At 38.0% G+C, this 20,721-nt stretch overlaps 1 protein-coding gene across 1 annotated transcript; it reads left to right on the top strand.

Moving 5' to 3' along the window:
* The first annotated feature begins 445 nt into the window (after positions 1 to 445).
* LOC145132411 (DEA(D/H)-box RNA helicase family protein) lies at positions 446 to 4,026 on the top strand. The gene is made up of 8 exons (XM_079067185.1): positions 446 to 1,007; positions 1,221 to 1,582; positions 1,747 to 1,941; positions 2,351 to 2,538; positions 2,683 to 2,896; positions 2,981 to 3,112; positions 3,255 to 3,415; positions 3,568 to 4,026. Exons 1-8 carry the CDS (start codon positions 593 to 595, stop codon positions 3,791 to 3,793), a joined length of 1,893 nt encoding a protein of 630 aa, XP_078923311.1. The 5' UTR covers positions 446 to 592; the 3' UTR covers positions 3,794 to 4,026.
* Positions 4,027 to 20,721: the final 16,695 nt, after the last annotated feature.

Genomic DNA, 20,721 nt, shown 5'->3' with positions numbered 1-20,721 from the left:
TTTTTAAATATTAGAGACTAAACTTCAGATTTTCAAAAACGACAAGAATATTTTTGAAGTTTTGTCTTTAAAAAACACACCATGAGTCATTATGGTCGGCAAAGAAGACCTATCGCATCCGTTTTAAACTTGAAAAGAACAAATCATATTGAAAAAAATTCAAAGACTTATAATGGTATCTTTTCCAACCTTAAGGACCATTTATGTAATTTTGTCTAAAACGAAAATATCAGTTTTCACAAACCTTACTATATTTTAAAAAGATAACTTAATTTATGACAACTTATGAGAAAACATATTATGAAAATAAATATTATTTGAATTAAATATTGAAAACATAAAAAAATCTATTATATTTTAATGTTGTATGGTTTAAACACTTTAACTACTATAACCTCTCATTTTTAAGGTATTTTAATTTTAAATAATAATAATGTTTTCCTATTGATGAGAATTAGCGAAAGACTCCAACGTTATCCTATCGAGCCTGCACTTCAGTGTTGATTTCAGTTGGGCTTTCTCTCGTCAGTTTTAAGAACAGTCGGTTGAATTTTTGGGTCGATTTTGGCATCAAATCACCCCTCTTAATTCAATGCTTCTCAAAGCATCACCGCCGGCGTTACCTGTTAACTTCAAATTCAGCTTCAACACCATTTCAAACTCGACGTTTCCTTCTTTTAACAATTGCAGCGTTTCCGGCGAAATTGGGGTCGGCGGCCCGAAATCCGGAAGAAGAGGGGTTGTAGCGGTTGGAGCAGGCTATACAAAGCGGCCACTGGAAACCCCAGGAGCTTATGAGCTTGTTGACGAGGAGAGTGGCGATAAGTTTATCGTTTGGGGAGGAACTGATGACGACGACCACCAAGCCCCTATCCCTTCCAAGGAAGTTCTTCACTGGGAACCTTCCAGGAAGAATAACAAAGATAAGATCAATAATCTGGAAGCAAATTCCACCGAAGATGCGCCACGAATGAACAATTCCGGTGATGGAATTACAAGACCTAAAGGTGCTGTTATCGTTCTTTGTTCTGTATTTTCCCCTAATTGTAAACAGTACTATTAAATGCAATAATTTCACATTCCATTTTGTAATCATTTGTCTCACCTTTCTATCTAGACATCGTGTTCAAATGAAGTGTTCAAATCATCAAAACACTAATAATCCTTAACTTCTCTAGTCCCATTTCAAGATTCCTTTTTTATTGTTTCTAATCTTGCAGCAAGTAGCAAGGGGGTATCTAGAAGTTTTGAACGATTGAGAGCCCATAAAGTAAGGGATCTTGGCAGGGTATCTTCTTTGGAAAAGGATCAACCTGATGGTGTACAAGAGGAAACACTTTCAGCTAAACAAAATAGATTAAATACCATGAAAGATGTGCCTAACATTCTGTATGAAGATGATAATGTGTCAAAATTGAGTGGGGAGCTTGAAGGGGTATCGATGAATGTTTCAAATAAATTAAGGAAATCAAACACAGCTGGTGATTTTTTTAGCAGAAAATCATTTAAGAATCTTGGATGCACTGATTACATGCTTCAGTTTTTAAACACTCAGCTTCTTGCATACCCTTCACATATTCAGGTATCGATAAGTGTAATTCTTGTCTTCTTTTTCTCATGTTCTTGTTGTTGATTTTTACTAGAACAAATTGAATATGATAGACAAATCAATGAAAGTAAATTTGCTATTTCTAGAAGTTGTTGAAAACAAAATTTAGTTTGAATTTAATTTAAAAGTAAATGCAGGCTATGTCATTCCCACATGTTATTAAAGGAGAGAGTTGCATCATAGCTGATCAAAGTGGGTCCGGGAAAACTTTGGCTTATCTTTTACCAGTTATTCAAAGCATTAGACAAGATGAGCTTCAAGGACTTGCTAAATCCTTACCTCAAAGTCCTCGGGTTGTTATATTGGTGCCAACTGCTGAGCTGGCATCTCAGGTTCCATCTTATAAACTAATTTTCATTTCTTTCCATAAACAGTCTATTATCATATGTGCAAAAGACGTGAATGCCCCCCTCATCCACATCATTGAAAAATAGCCCTAGAAAGCTTAATTTTTTTGCACTATTTATTATATAATTTTGCTTTAACTCAATACCTATGTTTCTTAATTTTGATGTAAAAGAATAATATAATACCAAATTTGATGTTATGATATTCATTCAGGATGGAATATTACCCTGAACCTTAATCGAGAATGCATATTATAGCATCATTTTAATGTGAATGAATATTATAACATCAAATTTGATACTATATTATTCTTTCACATCACAATTGAGAAAAACAAGTATTGAGTCAAAGCAAAATTATATAATAAATAGTGAAAAATTATCATATTTGCAGGTATTACGGAATTGCAGATTGATGTCAAAATCTGGTGTTCCATTCCGGTCTATGATTGCAACAGGCGGCTTTAAACAGAAAACTCAACTCGAAAATCTTCGAAATGAGTTAGACGTTCTAATCGCGACACCTGGCCGCTTCTTGTACTTAGTTCAAGAAGGCTTCTTGCAGTTAACCAGTGTTAAATGGTACTCATCACATTTTTTTCTTCTTCATTTGCTTCCATGTAAGATTATTATATTTTCAGAACCAAAATTGCAAAAATCAGCTATACATTGGGACCAAAATGTAAATTTTTTTCTGATGGTGTGAAGTTATAACGTTTTATTTAGTGCTGTGTTGGATGAGGTGGACATACTGTTCAAGGATGAGGATTTTCAGCCTGCATTACAAAGTTTAATGAATATATCACCAGTTACAACTCAATATCTTTTTGTCACTGCAACTTTACCAGTAAATGTATACAATAAACTCATTGAAAATTTTCCCGATTGCCAAGTCATCATGGGACCCAGCATGCACCGTACAAGCTCCGGTCTCGAAGAGGTACGTCTCTTTCTCAAGCTTGTTTTGTGGAAAAGACGTAAATGCCCTCGAAGCTTGAAATTAATCTTTTTTTTTTCTTTGTAGATACTTGTTGATTGCAGTGGAGAAGAGGGAATTGAAAAGAATCCTGATACAGCATTTCTCAACAAGAAGTCTGCTCTTTTACAATTGGTGGAGGAAGGTCCGGTTACCAAAACAATCATCTTCTGCAACAAAGTAAGCTAAAAAATAGCAACCAACTTTCAAATGAAAAAAAAATATATAAAAGAAATGAAATTAGGATGCTATAAATAATACACAAATAAATGAAAGTACATTGCTATTTCTTTCTTGCATTTAGCCCTTTCTCAATTTACAGATCGAGACATGTAGAAAAGTTGAAAACGCATTAAGCAGATCCAATAGAAAAGTGTTGCCGTTTCATGCTGCTTTAGCACAAGATTTGCGAGTTGCAAATTTGGACGAGTTTTGCCAATCTCGGATAAAAGATACATCGTTATTTCTAGTTTGCACTGACAGGTAACAATTTGGTTTTTACCTTTTTAAAATTAATTGTACAGTCTGTCAGTGTCAGTTTCAGTCGTAGTCCAATACATGTCAAACACAGTAAAAGTAAAAGTATGTCTTGTTTTTTTATAAAAGTATGTGACCGTAAGTGAAATTTTTTGTAGAGCGTCGCGAGGAATTGATATACCGGGAGTTGACCAAGTGGTGTTGTTTGACTTTCCTCGTGACCCGAGTGAATACGTGCGGCGTGTTGGGAGAACTGCGAGGGGTGCGGGAGGGAAAGGGAGAGCGTTTGTGTTTGTGGTGGGGAAACAAGTTTCTCTTGCACGGAGGATTATCGAAAGGAATAGAAAAGGTCACCCGTTGCATGATGTTCCTTCTGATATATGATTATGATTGATCAAAAGGGGTTTTGTTCGATTTAATCTTGTATTGTTTGATTTCCCAATTTTGTTTGGTTTGTAGAATGTTTTTGGATAGAATGGAATGTGTTGAATGAATCAAACGGATTCGAATATGGTTGGTAGGAATCGAGATGTAATTCAATAGTAAGGATTAAAAAATTTCTAAGTTTTTATATGTACTTCAACATCTTTTGAATCAAAAAGATTTGAATTTGGAAACTTTATTTCGTAACAAAGATGCAAAATGATTAAACGACTGAGAAATAACATGACAATTAAATGACTCATTGTGGTTAGATATAGATACAATATGTAACTAGTTACTTAATTTCCTAAAATGCGTCATGTTAAAATAATCTCTAAAATAAAAAAAAAACATAAATTATAAAAGTATTAAAATTTTCAAATATCATGTGTTATTTTTTGGTATTTTTTAATAAATTTTTTTTTTCATGTGCCCAAATTGAAAATAATCAATAAATTATAATATTACTACTCATACATTGTATTTAATATGGTTCTTTTTAAATTTAAAATTTAATTTATAATTTAAATTTTAAATTAATTTTTGTTTAAACCTTCATATTTAATATTTGGTTTTATCGAACCCGTATAACATATGGTTCTCACAACTAATTTTAATAATTTACTATTATTTTAAAGCGTTGAAGTAGATTGACATGTCATTATATTTTATAAATTAATTTATAGGTTTAATATTAATTATTTAAAATTTATATATAAAATAGAGTACAACACTTTTGGTATAACTTAAGATGCATGACAACAAATTGGCATGCCACTATTCATCAACATGAAAAGATGTGGGCTTTGCCGCTTAGAAACGGGAACTACACAGAAAAAACGAAACAAATCTTTGATTTGGTAATTACATTTTGAGTTTTTAGCGGGATGCAATGCACAAGCTCCTGTCGGGCTATTGAGGGAACTCCCCCTCCCTTTCAAGATAGACTGACCATGTTCGTTCGTAGACGATGATGTAAAATAGGGATGTAACCGCCTAACCTGTTTTGGAACCGGACTGCAGCTGGAATAACCGAAAATAAATTAAGGAGTGAGCAAGGAACCGAGAATCGAACCGAATACCACTAACTGTTTCCAATCAGTTCGGTTCTGTTGTACTAGGAAATGTGCTATCTAAGAAGGTATTCGGTATTGCAACAACAGAACTGGCCCGAACCGGACTTGGTTGAAATTTACAATACTTAAAATTTGATCCAAAGTAACACAACTCATCAGTAATTAATTGGTTGAAATTATACTTTTCCTTCTTCATTTATATAATTTAAATTCGTATAAAAAAATCTCCTTGATTTATCAATTTTTGCCAAAAATATCACTTAGATAATTTTTTTCGACTTGATTTTCATGTATGTATTTAAATTTGGGTAAAAAAAATTGTTTATAGTTTTTATGTAATCTATGAATGTTTTATATTTTGTAAAATCTTTAAACATATGTTGATAAATTTAAATTTAGAGGTTTTCCTTACATAAAAGTTTTTATATTAAAATAGAAAAGGAATTTTTTGATTCACCGCTGGGGATCCCCGGTCCTCGTTGGGGGTGGAGATGTGGATCCATTTATATTCCCCGATGAGGATGGGGATTGAGATAAGGATTGAAATGAAGATTCGGGGATGAAGATGAGGATTGGGTTCCTCGGTATTTCCCCAGACCTGTTGCCATCTAGCATGCTATAGAGCAAATGGGCTCTCAAACAAATTCATTATATGGAGCTTGTACAGTGCATGTCGGTTCCATTCTAGTTGCCTTGTTTATTCACATACGAAACCACACCCTTTAGCAGGTATTGCCTCTGTTGATGTGGCTTGTGTATGTTTGAGTATATGATGCCACATACGACACCACACCCTTCTTCATATATATATATATATATATATATATATATATATATATATATATATATATATATATATATATATATATATATATATATATATATATATATATATATATATATATCTTACTCTCACTCTCACTCTTATTATGAATCTCTTTGTGTGTGTGTGTGTATGTGATTCTTCTTGTTAGGTGTGCTTGCTGTGAGATGTACTTTTATCACCTTCATGACCCTCTCACAATCGGTAATACTAATACCATCTCCAACATCTTTGCAGTTAAACGTCATCATCCTAGCAAAATCAGGAACAACCAACCTTGTTCATCATCTCTACACCCTTCCATGTTCCTATGTTTTTCAAATTTTTTTACCGATCCCGATCAAGACTTGCAGACTACTAGTTTATTTTCTTCTTCAAGACCTACAACCATCACAACTCCATTGTTATCACCATATCTTTACCTTTATCTTCAAACAACCCCTTATTCTGATCATCATCTATCATATTTTATATGCAACACAAATTTTTTCTAGTAAGATCACCATAGCCATTCCTTGATATTCACCAGGCTTTAGCTAGCCACCATCATCTTCATGATCAACCACCATCACAACCGAACACCACTCCCACTGTTCACTGCCTACATCACCATCACACCCCACCACACATACAACCATTTTTTTTCTTTTTTTTTCTCACTACTCACAAAAGGAGAACGGGTCTTGATTTTTTTAACGTCCAAAAAACCTTACTGAAATTCTTCATTTTTAAAAGACATTTTCGTAAAAACCATAAAGTATGTAATCATTGTTTCAAAACAAAAACATAAAAATCAGAGTATCAGTATCACCTCTCAAACATAAATCTATAGGATGATGTGTATGATCATGCCTTCGCTTTCCCCCGATCCTCCGAAGTACCTAAAACATTTAAATACACAACTTTAAGCCAAAGTTTAGTGAGTTTCCCCAAAATACTCCACAAAACAATACACATACAATGCATGAACACATGAGCCTTCAGTCTGCCTGGACCACCTCGCAAGGCCTACAAGATGTTTGGACCGCTCTCCCCAGCCTACAGTCTAAATGGACCACCTCATAAGGCCAACAGTATAGTTGGATCATTCCCTTGGGTCTATAGTTTGACTGGACCGCCTCACAAGGCCTACAATACATCTGGACCGCCCAGGTATCTTGGCCTACAACACAAAGCAGGACCGCATCAACCCAACCACAATATGTCGGCATATGCAAACAAATAAACAATAACTAGCAAACATAGGTAATCATACAGATCTACCCATATAACATATCATTACATCATACCAACATCCTAAACACAAGGATACATACTAGGATACATACTACAATACAAAGTATAATGAGAAAACTCACATCACAGTCTACCAGATAAACAACACAGCTCACGAGAATCCAAGAACCGATACTATGAGTCATAATGGTCCAGAATATGTGCTACTTAGTGGAGGAGGAGCTTGCTTACTGGATCTGCACTCATTGGATACCTTCTTCTCCTTCAAGGCACCAAATCACCACAAAATATTAAAATACTCAACAATGGAGGCTAGGGTTTGTTTGGGGGTGAAAGGGAGGTGATGGAGGTTGAGGGTGTGCAAACCCTAGCCATCACGTCCCTTAAATATGGATTAAGGCCCAAAAAATTAGGGGTTTGCATGCAGGTGGTTGCCACGCCGTGGCCAACATCTTGCCATGTTGTGGCACTCAAGAGGAACGCATTTTTCATCTGGTGCCACCACGTCGTGGTGATATCATTACCATGTCGTGGCTACCATAAAATATTGTATTGTAAGCCTTAAATGCCCACAATCACTAAAGTAATTATACCTCGAACTTGGTATGACATTTCTCCCCCACTTAAACTAGATTTTGTCCTCGAAATGCTCAGTTGAAAATAGATCTGGGTTGTGCTCGCACATATCAGTCTCGGTCTCCCAAGTCCACTGCGAGCCCTTCCAGTGCTGCCACTGCACCTTGACCAAGGGAACCACCTTGTTGTACAAGGCCTTCATCTTCCTATCAAGAATCACCATTGGTCTCTCCATGTAGTTCAAGTGCTCGTCGACCTGAATGGCACCCAATGGGATCACTATTGTATCATCCACCAAGCACTTCTGAAGCTGAGAAACGTGGAAGGTGCTATGAATCTGGCTCAGCTCCTCATGTAGATCTAACTGGTAGGACACCTTGCCCACCCTGGCCACCACTCAAAAAGTTCTGATGAACCGGGGGCCCAACTTTCCCCGCTTTCTGAAGCGTATAACACCATTCCAGGGTGATACCTTCAGCATAACCATATCTCCTACCTGAAATTCCAACTCGAACCATCGCCTATCAACATAACTATTCTGTCGGCTCTGTAATGTCTATAACATATGCCTGATCTTTTGGATAAGCTCTATCATCTGGAGCACCACCTCAATGCTCCACATGAACATATGGAAGACCTCTCCCCAACAAACTGGAGTCCAACACCCCTCCCATAAAGAATCTCATACGGAGGTGCACCGATGCTGGAATGATAGTTGTTATTGTATGAAAACTCAGCTAAAGGAAGGTAATAGTCTCAAATCCGACTAAAATCAATAACACAAGCCTTTAATATATCCTCGAGTGTCTAGATAGTCTGCTCACTCTGTGCATCTGTCTGTAGGTGATAAACAGTGCTGAAGTGCAATCTAGTGACTAACTCCTCATGGAACCTCTTCCAGAACCTGGAAGTGAATCGAACATCTCGATCATATACAATAGAAACAGGTATGCCGCGACGTGCAACGATCTCTAGCACATAGACATCGGCCAATTTCTCAGCTGAAGAACTCTCTCAAATAGCAATAAAATGGGCACTCTTGGTTAGGAGGTCGACAATCACCCAAATGACGTTAAATCCCTTGGTCGTCCGTGACAACTTTGTGATGAAATCCATGGTGACATGTTCCCATTTCCACATGGGAATTCCAAGGGTTGTAACTTGTCGTGCGGTCTCTAGTGTTCGACATTAACCTTCCAATAGGTTAGGCACCTCTCAACGAACCAAGCTATCTCCCTCTTCATGCAAGGCCACCAATAACTAAGTCTCAAGTATCTCCCTCTTCACGCGCCTCCTCTAGCAATGTCTGACGGACTCCACCGAAAATTGGAACCAAAACTCATCCACACTAGGTTAATAATCCCTAAACATCGGTGATGAATCTATCAATCTGAACCCTGATATTCTCCTTCTTCCAGTTCTCCCTCTTGATTCCCTTGGACTAAGCCTCCCTGATCAATCCAAAAGCGGTGAAATGATGATCATCCTCAAACATAAGCCTCAAATAGGAGCAATAGCTGCCTTGTGGCCCAAGGAATCAGTGACCACATTGGCCTTCCCCAGATGATAAAGGATCTCACAATCATAATCCTTGACCACGTCAAGCCACCTATGATGCCTTATATTCAGATTCGGCTGGTCCATAAGATATCTCAGTCTCTCGTTATCCATGTAGATGGTACAACAAACTCCATAAAGATAGTGTCTCCAAATATTGAGGGCAAACACCACTCCCCCCAACTCCAATTCGTGCGTTGGATACATAGCCTCGTGAGGCTTCAACTGCCAGGAAACATATGTAATAACTCTACCTCGTTGAATGAGCACTGCCCCAAACTTGTGATCGAAGTATCACAATATACCACAAAATCCTCAACACCTTATGGAAGGGTCAAACTGGGGCATCACATAGTATCCACCTTAGAGTCTCGAATGCAGCCTACTGCTCAGGCCCCCAGTGAAAATCCACACTCTTCTTTGTCAAGAGAGTAAAAGGAACAACAATCTTGGAGAAGTCCTGGATAAACCTCCGATAGTAGCCTGACAGCCCAAGAAAACTCCGAATCTAAGATGGAGACCTTGGGACTTCCCACTGCATAATCGCCTCAACTTTGGCCGGATTGACCAGAATATCGCTTTGATTGACGAGGTGTCCCAAGAACTGGACCTCTCGGGAGTGCATAACGGTTGTTGACAGTCAACTTATTCAACTCCCGATAATCTATGCACATTCGATGAGAACCACCATTCTTCTTCACAAACGAAATCGACGCTTCCCAGGATGAACTTCTCGGTCGGATGAACTACTTCCCTAATAGCTCCTGGAGTTGAGAGGACAACTCTTGCATCTCTGGTGGTGCGAGGCGATATGACACCTTAGCAATCGGGGATGCACCTGGGATCAGATTGATCCCAAACACCACCTGCCTCACTAGAGGCACTCCAGGTAGATCTTTTGGGAAAACATCTGGAAACTCCCTAACCATTGGCACATCAGAAACTGACTTTTTCCCCTCAACTCGAGTGTCAACCACATACGCAAGATAACGTGAACATCCATGCTAGAGATATTGCCTAGCCCTGGCAGCCAAACAAAAAGCAGAACAAACCCTGGTACCTTCCCCATAAATAGTTAGTTCTCCCCCACTTGGGGTTCGAACCACTGCAAGCTGCCTCTCACAATTAATCATAGCTTCAAATCTACTTAGCCAATCCATTCCTACAATCATGTACACATATCCCATAGGGATGGGAATCAGGTCAATCGGGTAGGGAACCCCGAATATCTCCAAGGTACAGCCACAGAAAATGCTTGAAGCATAAACATTGTGTTCGTTGGCAATGGAAACTCGAACTCCTCAAGGGTCATATCAAAATCCCTACTGAAAGACTGAGACACAAATGACCTACTCACATCCGAGTCAAAAAGCACTAGAGTGTGCAATGAATTCACTAAGAAGGTACCTATCAGAAACATAAATATAAGCATACATAAATAAACTTGATAGACTTATAAATGAATACATACCAGTAACAAAGTCGGTAACCGCCTTGGCTTCCTCCACATATAGCTGAAATGCACGACCTCTAACCTTTGAGTCCTCATCCCTCCCTTGGTGGCCATCCGTGATCCGAAGAGTATTAGGGGTTGATGCCTACATGGGCTTAACAACAAGCAATGGACAGTTCGCCTTCACATGGCCAACCTGATCACAATGATAACAAAATCGAGTGCCCTGATGTGGGGGCTACTACTGCTGTTGTCAAAAATCTCTAACAAAGTGGCCCTCCTTGCCACATTTGTGGCACTCGGTCGCTGAACGACATACACCATCATGCACCTTCCTGCCTTGCTACAAGTGCAACCTACCTGTCCTCCAGATTGGGAATCACCGGGATTGAACCGCTTCGCTGCAGACTGAGTCTGAACTGGGGCCCGCCTCTTCTTATTCGCCCACGTCTCAATCACAATCTCTCTTATTCGAGAAAAATACTGCAAATCTGAAAGGGAACGATACTGATGACTCGACACAAACTCACAAATCTCAGTCTTGAGCATGCACAAGTATCGTGACATCTAAACCTGCTCCGAAGCACCATTGTGACAACCGAAAAAATATTCGTCAACAATCGTCAGTAGAGATTAGCATCGACAAATGGTAACAATAGAGTTTTTCATATTTCGGAAAAATATGATCAGATATTCCATGATTTTATGTAAGAAAAGGGTTAATAGGGTCAAAGATGAGTGACTGAAAAGCTATAATGTTGGTAATAATGGTTAGTGTATTTAGAAAGTACACGGTAACATGATCCCAATGGAATAAACTTTGTCAAAATATGACTCCGATCGGAGGAGTTATGATTTTATAAAAAGTAAAAATCAACCGTGTTATTAACGTAATCAATGTCAAAATACTATAAAGAAATCGGTTGAGTTTTGGCTTACGCCATTAAAAGGAAAATCGTAGTACTCCGAGAGATAAAAAATTTGAAAATAAAAAGGTCAAAAGCGGAGTCCAAATAAAGAAGATACGAATTTTAGAAAAATATAAAATACGAGTTAAAAATAAAAGTTAAAATTTGACAACGCAACCATAAGGAAAGTTGTAGTACTAGTAGAGAACTACACAAAAATATAAAGAGGGTAAGAAACAAGATTCATATAAGGAATATTTGAATTTTTATAGAAAATATAGTGTTGCACGCCAAATGCGAGCCACGCTCGACACGCACGTCTGACACCCGGATTCGTCGAGATTAGAGAGACGTGGACCACCAGAAGCGTGACACATGGCAAGCCTTGGATTGAGCCACAAGTTGTGTACACGACACGCACGAAGTGTGCCGCACACATAAGCACTATAAATAGAGGTGCTCACTTTCTGAATTCTTCACACCCAAAAATCTCTCTCTCTCTCTCTCTTGCTCTCTCTCTCTCTCTCTCTCTCTCTCGCTCTTGATCTATATCGGAAATCCTCTCAATGACACGAAGCTTCAGGTGCAGTAGCTAGGATATCCCCGATCTCGCTGCTAAGGTGAGTTCGCGGCCCCATTTAACTATTTTAAAGGTTTTAAGGGGGGGGGGGATACATGCTTATCTTACTGCTTTATCAAAATATATTTTATAAATATACATATCAGTAGATATACAAAGCATGAAAACACTAGGATAATATACCCATAGATGCTCTACATAGTTGTAAGCTATGATATTATGCCTAACAACTATGATGCCCAATAGTTTAGGAAAAGATTTTACCTAGAGGTTATACTAGCCAATTTCCTAGGAAAACATAGTACCTAGCAGTAATGATGGTCAGTTTTAGGCATATGCATTGTACCTAGTCGTTACTCTGCTCAAGTATCCTATTTTTAACCATAATTAGGGTGTGTGTGTGTGTATATATATATATATACACACACACACAAAGGTAATTATGAGATCTATAAATTATAATTATCAAATATAAAGTAAATGAATTATATAGGGATAATTATAGGAGTTATTAGGTTAAAGAATTTAAGAAAAGATAAAACACCTAAGGTTACATGTGTTAGTGAGCTGTTATTATTCATCCAATAGCCTTGATTTAATTTGGCTACCGCGAACCTATAATCGTTAATCTTGTGAGAGCTAGAAAGATATGTATAGATTTATATTGGGTTTGACACACCCACCTGCAATTTCTAGCTACAATCCTGACAGAATAGCTTTCTTTTAATAAGGTTCCATTATTCAACATCCGATAAAGAGTCGTGCAGGGAAAATTATAGTGTACAACGTCGATTATGGGGGCTCATTGTAATACATCCCGAAAGCCTTAGAGATCCGACTACCTAGAGGGACGCCTTCGAGTAGTTACTAAAATAAGTTAGGATTAGTAAAATATCCTAAAATATAAAGATAGTAAGATATGATTGATAAAATATACTATAAAGATAGTAAGATATGACTGATAAAATATCCTATAAAGATAGTAATATAGGGTTGATAAAATAACCTAAAAATGTATTATAGGAAAATAATACATAACCCTAAAGGACAAAGTATTCAGAAAACCCAAAAGATTTAAGATACAAGGAACTTTAGGAGATACAACATAGTAAAATCTAGGAAACAAGGAATATATGAAAATGATCATAATCATTGTAACAATTCCTAAAAAGGTTTCAAATGAGTTTATTAGATGTTTATTTAAACCTGTGAACTCACCAACATCATGTTGACATTTTGAAAACCGCATGTATTCCTAGTATGGAGTAAGGATCAACATAAGGAATGACAAGTAGTTTGAATATAGATAGGTCTCTTTTATTTATCTCATGTAATAAACTTCATTATTAATAAAAGTTATTTAAAGTTTGCGCTCTGTGATTTGGGTAATCTATGTGTCACCGTCACCCCTCGACACTTCCGCCGACAACTGGGGGAGGTGTGACAGAATGGTATCAGAGCTACTTGCTATAGCGAACTAGTATTTCCTTAGGTACGTCTATAGCTTAGGACATATGCTCCGATTAGGTTTTTTTTATCAAACCTATAAATAAAAGTATTGCTATTAATTACCCTACTGATAGACTACTTATGAGAGAGGTGACTAGTTTGAACTATCGCTTGGGTTGCTGGATTTCAGAACGGCTATATGCTAAAATTATCTTGCCCTCCGACACTTCTCATCTGCTTGATCCTTATTTGATAGTCTAGAAGTACAAAACAATAATAATTGCCAATCTAAAATAAGTATACAAATCAAGAATGCGATATATATATATATATATATATATATATATATATATATATATATATATATATATATATATATATATATATATATATATATAAATAAGTCAGTTATCTAGGCTAATTTAGTGTGTAAAGGTCGAGTCACAACTAAATGTAGCCTGATCACCTATGTTTAGTCTCGACTGGACCAATACATCAACTAAATTTGCGATCGGTATATGATAAAATAGAAACCATACATACATATACAATACAAACCAAAGAAAAAGAGTATAAACATACATAAGTGTATCAAAGAGATATCCTACAAAATAGGTAGAAATAAGTATCAAAATACAAACCAAACACGTCAACCCTCCCACTTACTTGTCACTGCTCTCATACTCGCTCTCCTCTTCCTCCGTACCCTCCTTGTTTTCGTCATTAGTCTCCCCATGACGTGTGTCTGAAGGACCATCGCCGTCATGACCAACACCCATCGGCTGAGTAGGAGGTGGAACAACAAGACCTGCCTGAGGAAAGGGTGGATGGTGAATCCCAAGGTGCTGCCTCACCCCGGAAATCGAAGCCATAATCCAGCGATGCTCCTCCTGTATAGCATCCAAACGCCGTATCACATCGCGTAGATTCAACTCCAACTGATCAAGTTCAGCATGCCTAGATCTTTGACGCCTCTTGAAGGCAGGCTCAGGGATATGCTCTGACTCCACCTGTTTAATCGGCTCGACAATATCATCATCAGGAAACCTCCACTGCTGACCAACCCCTTGAACCAACACCCTCATCTTCCCTAGAGAAGTTGCACCAATACCCCTGATAAGAATAAGAACCATCCCGCTGGTATCAACCTCGTACGATAGAGCCAATCGAGTGACCCAATGACCACTGCAAATCGTGCTCGAATGCATAGTACCTAGAGCCATACCAGACAAATAGTGAGAAAGTACAAAAGGAAGATTGAGGCGAACCTCAGTCTGAGTAAGGCACCACATGTAGAAGAGGTCGCCAGAAGGAACCTTGTCACCCTCCTCGCGGTGACAGATGATACAAGTGACCAATCGGTGAAGAAACTTATAAGTAGGAGATCTGAAGGAACTCTCCTTGGTTGTCCTAGAAACCTAGGTCCCCCTAGCATGACCCCAAACCTGCATGTAGTTGTACTCCTATGGCGGATCAGTAACGTAGTTGTCAAGATAAGCATAAAAATGAGGACTCATAGTCTCTTCCTTTGTATAGATCCCTAGTCGTCTCCCCAACTCAATCAAGTTGCAGGATCGGGATACGCCTCTTAGGCAGAAAGAGAAAACTGATCTATCAGCCCACCTTGTCGACGCCTTGTCGAAGCAGACTGTCAAAAAGAACTCCTAGCAGAGCTCTTTGTAGATCACCTCCCGAATCCCAATGACTCGATTCCATCCATGTCAGACAAAAAGCTCAAGACCGCTATCATCCCACAAGACCCGGGTAAGAAATGGCTCCAGACGAGCTGTCAACCCAGAATCATCCATAGCTCTCCAGGAATGAGCTTGAGGAATGTTGATCTTCTTGGAAAGAAGAGCAATCGATCGAGAGATGAAGGAACCCTGATCAACAAGATCATCGAGGAACTGTAGAAATATATGTGATGGCCAGTTAGGAGGTAACTGACCCGCAGCCTGACGACCCCGTCTCGACATATCTATAGAAAATTAAGCAAAAGAGAAATTAGGAACAAATAGATAAGATAAAATACATCATATAGTGTTGAAATGGACCAAACGTGCAAAGGCGTGCGTTGCATGTGAGTGCACGCAACATACAAGCCTCTGCTCGACGTGCTCCAAGAACACGAAGAACAACAGACATGGAAATCTGATGTTTCGTCCAATTTTCGACACAATAACTACATAGGGACGTTCGACTAAGCTTCTAGAGTACAAATAAGCAGTTCATTTCGTCTAAAACATTACAAATCAAAGGATTTAGTTAAAATTTCAGAAAAAATTTTGAATTCCAAAAACTCCAAATATGGATCAGTGGATGAAATAAACTCGAAATTGAGTATTGAGGTAGTAAAATCAGTAGTATGACAAGCCCAAATGGTATCCCATTGCAAGAAATTCGTCAAAAAATCATCCAATGCAAAAAATTTCTAAAAATCCCTAAAACCCGATTGTAAGCAAAATAAAGAGTAAGGATTAGTGTAAATAATACCTAGAAGTAGAAGGATCAAAGGAAATGCTAAAAATCGAACCCTGGGATCGAGCGCGTGGCGTTCTCGTGGGACCAACTAAGAGAGAAGGGGGGGGGGAGGAATGTTGGTAGAAAAGTGTAGAATGAGGCAAAAAATCGACTTTAATGATCTATCGCGAGTGCGCGCGACGCACATCGTGTGCCCATCGCACGATGCAGGTCGTGTACTCGTCGCGCACGACTCAAAATTTCAAGAATACACCCTTTTTTATTTACCCTTAGATCATATTATACCCTTAAACCCTAGAGGCTTAACCTAGCTAGGAATTTAGGAAGAATGAAGGAAAATGTTCATAGGACAAAAGGAAATTTTTTTTATTTTAGCAGCGATAAGAAGACTGGTTGCTAGAATGACAACAATGGCTTGCTATAACAGAGGAAATAAATATTCCTAGTACATCAAGACATATAGGGATTTAATTACAACCCCATCAGTTAAATATAGGATCAACGAGTAACCTACTTGCCGTCATTTGAGGATAACAACCCTTGAGTGCTAACCTTGATTTTGTTGGATAAGGTGTCTAAGTCCATAACTATAATTGGTATGTACTTGACCCGACCCGGCATGGTCCATTTGGGTTGCATGGCATCATGCATTTGGATAAACTAAAATGAGAGAAATAACACTTATGGTTTATTAATATATTATAAGTTCTAATATATTAATAATAGTATTTAATTAGTATTGATCAAGAATTAATCTAGAATTAATTGAGTGATCAAAAGGAGACTAATTAAATAAATGGGTTGATTGTGTAAATCATCCATACTTGTATAGTGGGCTAGATGCTCCATGGATTATCAAGTTGGGCTAAGGTCCATTGGATGCTCCATGGGAGTTACAAACCCATGGGTCATGGAAATGAAGAGTCATGTCACATTAGGGTTTACATGGTGTAACCCTAACTGTAACACACTATATAAAGGATATGAAGCTCACCAAAATCGGCCACTAGAAGCAATATAGAGGGCAAGTCGATTTCTAAGTGTGACATTCTCTCTCAAACTTTATTCCAAGAGCATTTGGTGTTGTGTGAAACATTTGAGGCATCACACTTGGGGTGCTAGGCTCTCAAGGTTTTCAAGGAATCAAATCAATTACAAGGTATGTAACTCTAGCTATCTTTTATGTTTAAAGTTCCCCATGTATGCTAGATAGGATTATGAACCTTGGAAAAAGTATTTTGCATGTATTTTAGACAAACATAGATCCAAGGTTTCTAGGGTTGCATGTACACCTTATGAGTGTTAGAATGCTCAAAACCTTTCAGTGGTATCAGAGCCTAGGCTTGTTTGTTTGATACTTGATGCAAAATAGTGAAAAAAGTCGAATTTCTTGCTGGCTGCACAGGGGACTCGCCGAGTCCATGGGGGGACTCGACGAGTGAGTTCTTGCACTCGACGAGTTGGTTAGTCAGAGTGCAGATTTTCGACTTTTGCTGCTGGAAATGGACTAGAAACATTACCCTAAACTGTTTTGGTGTGTTAAAACTTGTTTTAGATGGTGTAATGGTTGTTCTAATCCATTTACAATGGCTAATATAAAAATTACATGATTATATGTGTTCATATGTTCTTGAAATTTTGATATGACTATTCATGTTCTTATGAGTTCTTGATAGATCATAGGAATTACTTGTTTAATGCTTAATTCATGATCTTTATGTGTTTTAATGGAGTCCATAACTTGTCCTCAAGTTATGGATAACCAAAAGTCACTTTGTATTAAATCCATTAAAAGAACACATAAGTTACAAAAACGAAGAGTCTTCATTTTAATAACTCATAAGTTATGAATTGAAAAGTTTTGTAAAGTTACAAAACTTGCCCTCAAGTTTTGGAACATGTAAAGTCAACTAGTAAACTTTGGTTCCAACCCCTAGAATTTTAAAAGTTAAAATTCAACCCTTATACTTTATAATATTATAAGTTAATAATATATATATATATATATATATATATATATATATATATATATAAGATCAAGTCGTTTTACCGTTAGTAGGCCTCATTCATGAAGCCGGTCTATAAGGGGGTATAAGGTTGTTGCCTATAAAATGGCAGCTTAATGGGTGTCCACTCTCACCCACCGCTTCCTTGACTGGTGGAGGGTCGTTAGCCGAACGGGTAGGACAATGACTTAAAATTCTCATTAAAAGTATAATGATTATTATAAAGTAACTAAATGTTTTTATAAATTCCCAATCTTAGTTACTTTAGGAAAATGTGAATAAGGTGCTAATCCATGAAATTACACTTTGCACTTTGATTAAGTCGTTAGTGGAGCGTGTGTGGTTAACCGGCACACTAATTTGGACTTAACAAGGTAGGCAAAGGTTGACTTAAGGTTTTTCATAGGTCGGTGGAGCGCGTGTGGTTAACCGGCACATCGATTAAGTGAAAAACATTAAGGGTACCAAGTAATTTGCATGGTTACTTCACACCTTGTTTTGTGATCCTCGGTATCCCAGTCACAAAACATGAAGGGCACACTCGAGATTGAAACATGCCATTGAAAAGTTCAATGAATCTCAAAAGAATCTAGGAGTTTCTAAAAACCAAATAAAACCTAATACTTATATACTTCGTTTTTTCATGGTGGAAATTGGTGAATCGTCATTCACCTACCTTTCAAATATGTTTTAGCTTAGATTACGACATCCCTCTTCTAAGTTATAATATATTGTGATTGGGTCCTAGCCTTAATATTACATTTGGGTGTTTTATTAAGGACTATCTTTATATCTAAACTAAACTTGTCTTTTCTTCTTTTTCAGATGTCTTCTAACAATGCTGCTTCTGGCTCAAACCCTACCGGCTCCTTCTCTCTCATCAACCTTTGTGGGAGAGTCATCTTTGATGGACCCAACTTTACAGATTGGATCAGGAACATCAGGATGGTCACTCGGTATGAGAACAAAGAATATGTTCTCGACAAGGAGCTTAAGGTACCCGAGCCGACTGCTACTCCTGTGGATATCGCTGAATATGAGGCACATGAAAGAGATGCTACCAAAGTGGCATGCATCATGATGGCCACTATGACAGCCGAGCTCCAAAAGTCCTATGAGGACTACTATCCTTTTGAGATGCACCAGGATTTGATGGACCGTTACCATCAGAGTGCTCGTCAAGAGCGATATGAAATCATCTCCTCCATGATAACAACTCGAATAAAGGATGGTGAACCCATCACAGGCCACATGCAGAAAATGCAAAGGTATGTGGACCGTTTGATGAAGCTGAATGTGAACTTCCCCGAGGAGTTGGCAATAGATATCATTTTGCACTCCTTACCTTCGTGTTATGATCAATTCTGCATGACATACCACATGAACAAGGAGGAAGTTACCCTCAGCAAACTTCAAGGACTCTTGAAGACCGCCGAAAGTGGTCTTAAAGGTAAGTCGGTTGTTACCACTCCTAATCCTACTCAAAACTCCGCCCATGTCTTGGCAATCGGGAAAAGTAGAGGGAAGAAGAGGAAGAACCCTTCGAAGGGTACCAAGGGTAAGACCCTTGATGGCTCCTCTACAAGTGGAACCAAGAAAGGTTTCGTCACTCCTTCTTCTGATCCAAAAGAGGTTGAATGCTTCTATTGCCATGAAAAGGCGCACTGGAAGTGGAACTGCCCAAAGTACCAGCAAGATCTGAAGGATGGGAAAGTAAAACCCAACCATGCAGGTATTTACACTATATTATCTAATAACTCACCCTATTCTAACTCTTGGGTCCTTGATACCGGTTGTGGTATTCATATTTGTTCTGATTTGCAGGGACTAAGAAGAAGTGAGAATGTGGAGCATGGAAAGATAAACTTGATCATGGGGAATAGGAAAGCTTCACCTGTCACCAAGATTGGAGTCTATACTTTGTTGCTAAGTAGTGGGTTTACTTTAGATTTGAATAAATATTGTTACTCGCCTGAAATGGCAAGAAATATTATTTCCTTTCATGCTTTGTACAAACAAGGGTTTACCTTTTCTTTTGATAATGAAGTTGGTGGAATAAATGCTTTCTTTAATAATGTGTTTTATTTTAAAGCATTACCTTGTGATGGTGTGTATGAAGCTGTGTATGTTGTAGATAACTTAGGAAATAATGTGTTGTGTATTGATTCTACTAATGATAATAACTTGGATAAAGCATCATTATGGCATTGTCGTCTTGGACATATAAGCAAGAAACGCATAGGCCAACTCCAAAAGGATGGAGTCTTGGAGTCATTTGACCTAAAGTCAGATGATAGTTGTGAATCATACTTACTTGGAAAAATGACAAAGTCACCCTTCACAGGTTCTTGTGCTAGGGGTGAAGGTTTGTTCGATCTAGTGCACACAGATGTGTGTGGACCCTTCAAAACTGCCACAAGGGATGCTAATCGTTATTATGTGACTTTTACAGATGATTATAGTAGATATGGATATGTCTACTTAATTAAGCATAAGTCAGAGACTTTCTAAAGGTTTAAAGAGTTTAAACAGGAAGTCGAGAATCAATTGGGCAGGAACATTAAGATGCTTCGATCCGATCGTGGTGGTGAGTATCTTAGTACAGAGTTCCTCGACTATCTTAAGGAATGTGGGGTTGTCTCACAATATACACCTCCCAGGACACCACAGTTGAATGGTGTAGCTGAGAGGCGTAATCAAACCTTGTTGAACATGGTTCGTTCCATGATGAGTCGAGCTTCACT

This window comes from Lactuca virosa, chromosome 8 (assembly GCF_052849685.1).
Source record: "Lactuca virosa cultivar CGN04683 chromosome 8, Lactuca_virosa_CGN04683_v6, whole genome shotgun sequence".
NCBI lineage: Eukaryota > Viridiplantae > Streptophyta > Magnoliopsida > Asterales > Asteraceae > Lactuca > Lactuca virosa.
Note: the sequence above shows the minus strand (reverse complement) of the source record. Positions and strands in the feature narration are given on the sequence as shown.